Source organism: Biomphalaria glabrata, chromosome 13, assembly GCF_947242115.1.
Source record: "Biomphalaria glabrata chromosome 13, xgBioGlab47.1, whole genome shotgun sequence".
In the NCBI taxonomy this organism is placed as follows: Eukaryota; Metazoa; Mollusca; class Gastropoda; family Planorbidae; genus Biomphalaria; species Biomphalaria glabrata.
This window is the reverse complement of record NC_074723.1, coordinates 18,762,744-18,774,383: the sequence shown is the minus strand read 5'-3', so window position 1 is coordinate 18,774,383 and position 11,640 is coordinate 18,762,744. Positions and strand designations below refer to the sequence as shown.

At 42.1% G+C, this 11,640-nt stretch overlaps 1 protein-coding gene across 1 annotated transcript; it reads right to left on the bottom strand.

Annotated features, from left to right (window-relative positions):
* Positions 1-736: 736 nt before the first annotated feature.
* Positions 737-11,396, bottom strand: LOC106059617 (allatostatin-A receptor-like). Its single transcript, XM_056008169.1, has 3 exons — positions 11,058-11,396; positions 3,583-3,797; positions 737-2,068 (listed from the first exon to the last, which is right to left on the bottom strand). The coding sequence occupies exons 1-3, from the start codon at positions 11,365-11,367 to the stop codon at positions 1,439-1,441; spliced, it is 1,155 nt and encodes a 384-aa protein (XP_055864144.1). The 5' UTR covers positions 11,368-11,396; the 3' UTR covers positions 737-1,438.
* Between the last annotated feature and the right edge of the window lie 244 nt (positions 11,397-11,640).

The window sequence follows — 11,640 nt, the reverse complement described above, 5'->3', positions numbered from 1 at the left end:
CCGTGCCTTGCGATGTCACGCCAACAACTTGCCTTACAACTTACCAAGTTGGCAACGACAAGTAGGAACAGGCTACCCAAAACTGGTTTCATGACTAGCTCCAAAAATAACCCGTCCCAATTGGGTTCTCACAGAATTACAAACTGGGTCTTAAATTCGGTCCAAAGTCAAGCTGTCTGAAGGCGGAAGATGAAGTGAAGTAATTGGGTACATATATGGATGCCCACTGGATACGGGATACGTTCCAAAGACAATATAGACATTACGTCAGTCGGGAAACTTTAACTGTCTCTTATTCCCTTCTTACTATTAAAGGTCCTATATAGAGAATATAACGACCTCGCTAGGGTCAATAATATATTTCTTGGTAATAACGTCCTATTTACTTGATTAATATTTATGAACCATTTAGGCGCTCAGCAAACACAACTCACACTCGGGATACGAATTCTAGACCCTTTGATAAGCAGTCAACACACCCCCGAAACAGTTCAAGACTATATATATATATATATATATATATATATATATATATATCCTGCAAAGGTGGAGGGTCACTATGACATTTGTATGGTGTGTGTGAAAAGTTATACAGATTTTTCACAATATGAATATATATATATATATATATATATATATATATATATATATATATATATATATATATATATATATATATATATATATATTTGATTGCGACCAAAAAATAAATAATTTCTAGGTTCTGTATATTTTTTACAAACTAGTGAGAAGGCTGATATACTGCGGTTTGATTTATGGGAAGGATATGTGCGGTTTTCTTGTTTAGGATGAAGATCAATGACAGTTATAATAAAAATGTAATGTATAGAGAACTATTAACAAACAAAATGTAGGCTCAATGCGCTGTTATAGCATTAAACATATTAATTATTTGTAAACCGAAAATAGCAGTGTTTATGAATTCAGGACTGTCTTAGTGTTCTTTTAATATTCTTAAAAAAAAGCAAAGTTTAAAGCTCTTGTCCGGTAGCTGGAACATAGTGTTTCTCAAACTTTTACTAGTGTTGCCTCATTGCTTTGACGAAAAATTAATCTATATGCCTCCTTCTTTTTTAACAAGCTTTGAAAGTCAAGAGCACGGTACAAATACAGTATATCCAATGTTCAGATTAATCGCTCCCAGTACTATCTACCAAGTTTGTGTTTGTACATTTTTTGGCAGCATTCAAATAATTTCCTTTTGTTGTATTAGCTTAATAAAGTATGTAGATATTAATTTAAAAAATAAAATATTTAATCTTTTTTTAGACCAGACATTCATAATGAATGAATAAATACTCTGAGCAAATAAAATAAAGTGGGTAACATATAATATGGGCAAGAATGTCTTATATAAAAACAACAATGATGCGAAGCTTGAGGCCAGGGAATGTTTTTCTCTGTTCTTTGCAAGCTTTTAAAAAGTGTTGCTAAAATTTTGAGAGTTTTTCGAAGGCGATTGTCTGAGGAACACTTCTCTGAAGACTTGGCGGTAACGAGAACTCATTTTGTAGTAGATGAATATGTTCATGGCGGAGTTGGTGCTTTCAAGGATGTAGCCGAAAGAGAAAACCACAAAGAACATATTGTGATACTTCCCATTGATGGACAAGTCCGGCTCAGCGGTCATCCCAATAAACACGACGCAAATTGGGGTGAAGCAGACGATGAAGAGAGTGGAAATCATCACCACCATTTTGGTGACCTTCTGGTCTCGGCTAGTCATCTGGTCTGTCTGTCCAGCGCTGGTGGACTTCCTCCTCCACTTCGCCTTACTCCTCAGTTTGGCGACCAGCACCAAGGTACAGCAGACGATGGTCAGGAAGGCGGAGAATGGGATGATAATGTTGTTAAAGGTGAAGGACACTTTCTCTACTGACTCGCGGTCAGGGGTATAGACGAGGCCTATCAGAGTTTTGTTCCGGGAAGGAAAATATTTCCAGCCATACGAGTTGACACAGTAGACCGGAGTGACGCTTGCGATAAGAATAAGAAAGATGGACACCATTATAACTTTGACTCTCTTTGCTGTGAGAAGACTTTTAATCTGATGATAAATAAAAGAAGAATTTATTTGACGAGCAATGCACTGGCTTTACAAACTCATGTATTCATATAAAATTGTGTAAGAGCTTTGGCCTACATGGGGACTTTAAAAAAAAAATTTTAAGCACTCGATTTACATTCGAATTTTAGAATAAAATCTTCATTCTTCATTCAATAAAAAACAGTACCTTAGGAAAAGAAGATAATACGATATGGTGATATGCTGAAACAAACAGAAACGTAAGAGAATGAAAAGAAGAAGATTGGGAGAGATGTTCAAAAACATTGATAAGGAAACAACGCCAAATGGAGAGATCACTGTTGTTAAATGAATACATAAAATGACTTTGTGCTTCAAGCAAAGGAGATTAGAAAATTGATGTTACAGTTCAATAAAGTGTAATTTTTTTACCGTATAGTTTTTAAAATACATAGCTTATCAGTACTTCTTGTACATAGGATTAATCAAAGAACCATTCGGTATTATTATTATTATTATTATGATTATTATTATTATTATTATAGCTTTTATATAGCGCTACTTTCATGCTTATAGCATGCTCAGAACGCTTTTGGTCCAATCTCATTTGTGGACCAGTTGGGGGGGGGGGGGGTAGGAGGTATCTAGGAGTTGGTTTTCCGTGCTGCCTTTAGGCGCTCAGTAAACGCAACTCTGCCCGAGCCGGTTGTCGAACCTCGAGCCCCCTTCTAGGTAGCCAAGCCAAGCCAAGTTCAAACGCACTTGGCCTCTCGGTCACATCCTTATTTAATACTACTCATTGTCGGCCTTAAGAAAAGTATGTTTGTTGCATAATCTATTAACGTTGACTTTAAACTAGTAAAGTAAAGTTCTCTTTTCAGATCTTGCAATCAAAGAGGAGGAAGAAGTAGAACTCATCATTTGCTATGGCCAATAGTTGGCCAGCACAACGACCAACCTCTTTTACTTTCATCATGTAATGTCAAGTACCCATTAGAGTTTTGTAGACTCAGGAAGACAAAAGGAAAAATTGTTGACTAAGGATTAAGGTAGGTTCTATTTTGATATAGATTAAGTTTGTATTTTATTTGACTCCGGGATTTATGCCAATAAGTGGCATTAAGGGTTAGTTTTTAGCCATTTTTGTTTTGTTATACTATCTTATAAATTACAGACGTTACTCCAAAAGCCTTGTGTCAACCTCATTAGAGGCTTTTTTTTTTTTTTGTTTTTTTCGTAGAGTATGGAATAAGAAAAGTGCCTTTATTACAAGACCTCTATTTAACTTGTAACGTCGTGGAAACAAAAACCTTTAGAATTGAAAAAACCTTAGTGAGCAAAACCTGGACACGTATCTTGAAAATGGCTCTAACGATTTTCCTAGAAATTACAGCTGCTGTATATTATTGGTAAAAGAATTTTTAGTTTTTTAAAAACTGTTAAAGTCCGTTTCATCCACGATTTAAAAACGACTCAATTACAAAACGTCTTGTCAAACAAAACAGCCTCACGTAACACTATTACAAGTAACTTGCCTTTAACGGTAATGCAATGCAGAGGCATCTCTCCAGGGTGATAAAAGCCGTGATCCAGCTGGTAATTCGCGTGAACACCACGTGCGGCCAACCGCCAGTCAGATACTGCATTTCCACTGAGTCAAAGGGAAGGTCAAGGTTGTGGAACAACGGGTTAAAACAAAGATTATGCCAGATGAGCGTTCCCAGCATTCCAACATCCGACACCGCAAGTGCTGTGAAAACAAATTATGACATGATATGATCTTTTTTCCCGGTTAACTACAGAACATAGATGCGTCTTTAATATTTACCAAGCTGGCTGGCTTAAATTTAAAGCTTTTGGCTGCATTTGTAGTTCTACCCCAGTCGATGAATAAGATTGAAGATCTATGAAAATCTCAGAAAGCGAATTCAAATCAAATAGATTCTTAATTTCTGTTTTACTCGGGGAATCTATAATTGATAGCCACACACATTTCCAATGATTCAGACAGGTTAAAGAACAATGGGGTTTTGTAAGCCTTAGTATATTGAATTTCAAGCATTTCAACAAATCCTTTTTTTTTCTTTTTTTTTTTTTAGGATTGTATGTATGTATTCTCTCAATAATGAAACAAGTATAGTAATAAAATGGGCGATGCAGACATTCATGACACCAAACTGGATAGTGAAATAAATGACACCCAAAAGGTCAATGGAACGGATGATACACAATTGTTAGGGTAGAGGGGCTAGATGACATCAAACTGAAAGGCTAGTGGAATTTGTTTTGTGTTGTTTGACGGAACTGAAAGATTGTATATCCAAACTTAAAGTTTGCAAGTGAAGAGGGGTTATGGCGGCAACCAATGTTCAAACTTGTAACCCAAATAATTGTTAGTAGCTGTGGATGTTGGAGGATGGAAATGTTTATAGGGGGAGAGAAGGAGAGGAAGAGAGAGACAGACAGAGAGAGAACGAGAGAGACAGACAGACAGACAGAGACAGACAGACAGAGAGAGACAGAGAGAGAGAGTGTTGATTTTTTTTTTTGATTTTTTGATTTGAGGCACATCGGCACAATTTAGGCCATGTCGTGCCTGCAGTCCATTAAGGACTACTCTCTCTCTAAACAACAAGGGCCAGATTCTATACAGTCATATAATTAAAATCAAGGTCTATTCACAGTTAAAATAGTAAAGGTAGTAAAAATTTAAATATTTGGTAAAAATCTAATGTAAATAGTGCATGTTCACAAATTCAGAAATCAGATCTTCGTAGATAGCCCCACTTCCCGAATAAAGCCCAGTACCTTCCCAGGGTCGACATTATTAAATAGTGTTTTTAAATTAGTGGCTCTAAAATATTTCGCCCTGACATCCTGGTATCTGGGGCAATCAACGGGGATATGTTCCACGGTGAGGCGAGAGTCACAGTACTCGCAAAGTGGGGGCTCCTCTCTCTTCAGTACAAAAGAGTGCGTGATGTAGGTGTGGCCAATCTTAAGTCTGGACATGGTTGTGCTACCACGCCTTGTCAGACCCTTAGATGTGGGCCGCCACCTGACATCCGCCACAATCTGCCTGAGTTTACTGTGAGTCTCAGCCTCCCATCGGTTCTGCCACTCTCGATAGGTGGCAGAGGCAATACTTTGTCTCAGGTCCGAGTAGGGAATTTGGGTTCCTGACACCGCATGATTTAGGGCTCTCTTTGCTTCTCTGTCTGCGGCTTCGTTTCCCTCAATGCCAACATGGGAGGGGACCCAGATGAAGGTGACATCTCTACGGTCGGCTGTTATTAGGTCCAACAGCTTCAGGCTCTTATGTACCAATGGGATGTCAGTCTTCATCCGCCCCAAAGCTTGCAATGCAGATTTGGAGTCGGAGCAGATTATAAATTTACTCCTTTCTGATGCTTTTACGGCCATAAGTGCAAGCAATATTGCGTGCAATTCGGCCGTAAAGATGGAGCAGCCATCGCGGAGTCTACGGGAGATTGTTTTGTTCCGAAAGGAGCAGGCACACGCGACCTTTCCCTCCATTTTGGATCCGTCTGTGTAGATGGTGCCACAATCTCCGTAGCTCTCCTGCAGTTCCCTAAAGTGGACTTGTAGTATGCTTGGGTCTGTATTTTCATTTTTGAAATTAAGGAGGGATAAATTTAATTTGGGTTTATTCATTAGCCAAGGAGGATTCTGAGGGGTTTCTATTTTAGAGATTTGGTCAATGGGTGGGGTTAAATTTTGGATGGGTTCTCTCATTCGAAGGCCCAACGGCTGTAGGACGTTAGGCCTTCGATTGTATAATTCTACCTCTGTGGGGTTAAATATGGAGTCAAAAACAGGGTTCGTGGGGTTGGATTTTAGCTTGACTATATACTGCATTGCAAGCTTTTTCATTCTTATATCCATGGGGAGTTCTCCAGCCTCCACATGGAGACTTGGGATAGGTGATGTACGAAACGCGCCGAGACAGAGACGCAGGGCAGCATTTTGTATTGGTTCCAGTATTTTTAGGTACGACTTCCTTGCTGCTCCATATATTATGGATCCGTAGTCTAGCTTGGATCGAATTAGACTCCGATAGAGCAGCAGCAAGGTATCTCTGTCAGCTCCCCAGTCCGTATGGCTGAGTACTCTTAGTATGTTTAATGACTTTTGGCATTTCTTCTTAAGTTCCTTAATGTGGGGGAGAAAATTAAATTTGGAATCTAAGGTGAGGCCTAAAAATTTTTTAGTTTTCACGACAGGGATTTTCTTTTTGTGTATAAATAGTTCAGGGTCTGGGTGGAGTCCCCTTAGATTACAAAAATGCATACTAACTGTTTTGGAGTCTGAGAATTTGAAACCATTATAGTTTGCCCAACCCTGAATTTTGTTTAAACATAACTGTAATTTCCTTTCTAAGGTGTTCATGTTTTTCCCATAAGTAAGAATGACAAAGTCATCAACATACAAAGAGCACTCTATGCCAGGGGACAGCGCATTTATGATGCTATTTATTTTAATGTTGAACAGGGTGACTGACAGAATGCTGCCCTGGGGTACACCCATTTCCTGGTCATGAGTGTCAGAAGCGGAGTTGCCCACTCGAACCTGAAATTTTCGATCTTTCAGGAATTCCTCCACAAAACGGGGGAGGTGTCCCTTAAGCCCCATAAGCGCCAGGTCACGTAGAATGCCATGTTTCCAGGTTGTGTCATAGGCCTTTTCTATATCGAAGAATACAGCTACTAGATGTTCTCTTCTGAGTAATGCATTTCTAATATAAGCTTCCAGCCTTACCAGGTGGTCAGTTGTTGTCCGCCCCTGCCGGAATCCGCACTGGTAGTTTGAGATCACTTTATTCCTTTCCAGGTACCAGACCAGCCTACTGTTAATCATTCTTTCCATGGTTTTGCAGATGCAGCTTGTTAGTGCTATTGGTCGATAGTTAGCTGGGTCAGAGCCGTCTCTTCCCGGTTTAGGTATCGGTATAACTGTGGCTTTTCTCCAGCTGTTTGGGAAAGCGCCTGTTTGCCACACACAGTTATAGACCCCTAGCAGGACTGCCAATGAGGTTTCGGGAAGGTGCTTGAGGAACTGGTAATGGATTTCGTCTTCTCCAGGCGCTGTGTCATGTGACTTGTCCAGCGATTCCCTCAGTTCCTCAAGCGAGAACGGTTTGTTGTAGTCTTCATTGTTCTCTGACCTGAAATCAATGGGGTGTCTTTCCTCCCTGGTTTTGACTTTTTGGAACTCTGGCGTGTAGTGTGCAGTGGATGATTTTTCTGCTATTGAGGATGCAAGGCAGTCAGCTATTTCTCTGGGGGACGTGACAGTTCGTCCTTGGTTTTTCAAATGCCCTATTGCATTTGATTCTTTCCCTTTGATTCGCCTTACTGCCTTCCAAAACGCTCTAGCAGAAGTTTTGGCATCCAGACTGCCGACAAAACTTCTCCAGGAATTCCTTTTGGCTGACCGTATGGTTTGTCTAGCCTTTGCTCTAGCTATCCTGAATAGCTTTAGGTTTTCCTGGGAAGGATTCTTTATAAATGCAGCCAGTCGTTTTTTCCTATCACCAATAGCACTTTTGCAAGCTGTATCAAACCATGGTTTGCTAGGCCGTTTTGGATTTGCAGAGGTTAGGGGTACAACTTTCCTGGCTATACTTAGTAGCTTGCTAGCAAATGTATCAGCTGGGTTCTGTTCATGGAGGATATTTTCTGTGATATCCTCAGAGCATCTTTTTTGGAATTGTTCCCAATCGGCCTTATTCAGTTTCCACCGCTGAGGTCGTCCCAATGAAGTGAGATTGTTAGTAATGATGATTGGGAAGTGATCACTTCCCCGTAGATCATTGCTAACTGACCATTTAAAATCGTCCAGAAGTCCGGGGACGCATACGGTGAGGTCAATGCATGTGAATGATCCAGTTCCTGGGTGCAAGTAGGTCGGTGATGCATCATTAAGTATGCATAAATCATGTTGGAGGAAGATATCCTCCAGCATACGACCTCTTGTGTCGGTATTGTTGGATCCCCACATGGTGTTATGGGCATTGAAATCCCCAAGGATTAAATAAGGCCGGGGGAGTTGTTTCAATAGGTCCTCCATGTCTGTTCGGTTTAATGGAGCGCCTGGTGGTAGATACAGGCTGCAGCAAGTGATAACCTTGTGAAGGGTTATTTTAGCTGCTACGGCCTGTAGAGTGGTCTGTAGTTCTACCCTCTCATGGGGGATGCTATCCTTCACAAGGATACAGACTCCACCTGATGCTCTCTCTGCATCCTCAACATTCTTGGTGTAAGCACGGTAGCTTCGGAAGCTGATGCAATCTTTCAGAAATGTTTCCTGTAAGCAGACAGCTACAGGAGTCTCAGAGTCCATCAGTAGCTGCATTTCCTCGTAATTGGCATTGAGGCCTCTACAATTCCACTGTACAATTCTGGAATCCATGGCTTATTCTAGATGACCTACTTGGAGCTATTTGGCCTTGGGAGGCCCCCTGGATGGGTTTCCCTTTATTCCAGTGACCTTGGTATTTTTATTCTTGGGTTTGGATGGAGAGGAGGACAACCCCCTTTTGGGGGAAGTCTTTCTCTCTGGAGAGGGGAGATCCCTCTGGTTAGAGCGGAGGTTATTTCCTCCTCTCTCACCTCGGGCATCCTCTCCGCTTTGATTTCTCCCCTTAGGGAGTTGGTCAACCTCTAACTCGGTAGAGGTTGGGGTGTCTGGCTGGGTTCTCTGAGGAGAACCTGTGTCAGACATGATGTCTCCGGGTTCTCCCGGAGTATTGGTTTTGACATGCTGCTCAGTCTCCATGCTCTCATCAGCGAGCACAGAGAACCTGTTCTTTAGCATGACAACAGGGCTTTCTTGTTTCTTCAGAGGTGTGTTCTTTTGCGGTGTTTTCTTCTGAGTTGGGGGAGGAGGAGGGGGTGGTGGGGTCAATGTGTCCGTCTGTGTGGCTATGGATCTTCCTTTCTTAGCAACAGCCTGGGCGTAGGTCTTTGTCAAGCCGAATTGGCCCTTGGGTAGGGCCAGTACAGCCGATTTCGCCTGGCTAAAGGTACATCCGTTTCTTGCCTTGTACTCCTGCACGGCAACCTCCTGTTTCCACACAGGGCAGTCCTTGGAGTAGGCTGAGTGGCCAGCTTGACAGTTTGGGCATTTGAACTGGGCTGTGCAGCCCTTGTCCTCATGACCCTCTCCAGCACATCTGGCACACACAGTGTTCCTCTTGCAGACTGCCGCGCCGTGTCCATAACCCTGGCACTTGAAGCACCTCATGGGGTTAGGTATGTAGGGCCTCACTGGAACTCGTAGGTATCCTGCCTTCACATACTCTGGCGGTGTCCTAGTTCCGAATGTGAGGATAATAGTGGCGGTTTTGACCTCCTCACCCTCCCTGCGCCTGGTAATGCGCCGGGCATGGGTGACTCCTTCAATGCCCTCCACTATTTCCTTCTCGGAACATTCCAGTAGGTCCCTAGAGCTGATTACACCTCTGCTGGTGTTTAGACTCATGTGTGGCATGACTTCCACTTGGTGATCACAGAGTCTTCTGCATCTTAAAAGCCCATCAGAGTGTGTCTTGCTGTCTACTTCTACAAGGAGTTCCATTGTTTTGTGTAGCTTAGACACACTCTTGGGCTCTCCCACTACTGACTTGAGTCCCTTATAGATAATAAAAGGGCTCAACTTTGTCAGGCTTTTTCCCTCCTCTGTGCATCTAACCACCAGAAATGATGGCCAGGTGGCACAGCTTTTTGGGACCTCCTCTTTTTTATCGTCAATTCGACGTTTCTTGCCCAGACATAGGTCTGGGGCAAGTAGTTTTGTGTGTCTTTTTTTGTCCATATATATTTTGGTTAATTCGGCACCTGTGCTCCCCACCCGCCATCGAGTCCAACAAGGGGACGGGCCATTCGGATGTCCAGAATGTGCCCGCCAGGGCTACACAGGTGCTATACTCAGTCAGCTGCTAGATCGGACATGTGTCCGATACAGCAGCTCCCTGATTGACCCTCCAGCCACCGCCCTCCAGCATAGGTCGACGACCTATGCTGGTAGCTCGGCATGACCAGCCGGTTGACCCAGAGCGGGCCTTCTGGGTCTCAGGTCTAGGGGAACTTGGAGCCAAAGTATTGTGTTGTTGTGGTTTATCCTCAGATAGCCACCACTCAAACACCAGGATCTCTTTATCCCCCCTTACCCGTCGCAGTCCACGGCAAACGGACTGGTCTAGGACGTAGTGAGAATTTAAAGTTAAGGAGACAGTGTGATGATCAATGAAGGCAGACTTAGGAAAAGAGGAGGCAGACACAATGATAGAAAAGGAGTAGGGCACTTTTGAGCTCCAAAAGTGCAAAGGAAAGAGGAGCGCAGTTTAACGTCATGTCTCGGGACGAGAGAGAGAGAGACAGACAGAGAGAGACAGAGAGACACAGACATAGAGAGAGAGACAGAGACAGACAGAGAGAGAGAGAGACAGACAGACAGAGAGAGAGACAGAGAGAGAGATAGAGACAGAAAGAGAGAGAGAGAGAGACAGGCAGAGAGAGAGACAGAGACAGACAGAGAGAGAGAGAGACAGACAGAGAGAGAGAGAGAGACAGAGAGAGAGATAGAGACAGAAAGAGAGAGAGAGAGAGAGACAGGCAGAGAGAGAGACAGAGAGAGAGAGAGAGAGAGACAGACAGAGAGAGAGAGATAGAGAGAGAGAGAGAGACTAGAATAAGACAGCTGGACTGTGTGATACGATATGCTTGTATTTTGTTTATACTTAGGTGACTGACTTATATTTTGTATTTATATTTGTTTTAATTGACTTTCTTTGAGGCTCATTTGTTCTTTGTGGCATTTATAAATTGAATTGAATTGACAGTCCAGAGCGCATGCCCCTCGACCAGATAGCCACGTACTATGACACAAACTGGTAGTCTAGTGGACATATGACACCATACACGTATGTTAAGGGAGCAGAAGTTAATCTCTGGAACGTATCAGGCCCAACTAATGTGCTAACACTTACCAAACAGACTAACATTGACAGAGTCTTTAAATCCTTGCTTCCAAAAGACGACAATGTTTATAATGTTGGTCACTGTGCCAAAAATGTCCATTGCCTGACACACCACAGCAAAGTTGATGGCTTGAAAGATGAGGCTCACTTCGTCGCTAACATATCCCAGCGACCATCCGACTTCACCTGCTGTCCAATTACGCTGCTCATCTAGACTAATATTCATAGTAAAATTAATTCTTCTTTTACAAAAACTATCCACTTTGTACAAGTACAAATTATGTTTGAGAAGAATGCAGCATGGGACTATGGGGCACATTTGAAGCCCTGATATCACAGCACCTTTTAAGCCCCATCCATAGAGGTGACAAAGTTATTATAGACCTAATTGAATATAAATTTATGAAACTTGTGTCACGGAGGCGATTAAATGTATACATAAGTACACACATTGTATATGTATTTTGACAAAAAAAAATAAAAGTAATTCAATAATCGCTTGTAATTATTTCATTTTGATTTTATTTTTTGGTATTTGTTCTTTATAATTGCCCACGTAACCTCGTCATATTTTTATGCTCAAGTGTAGATC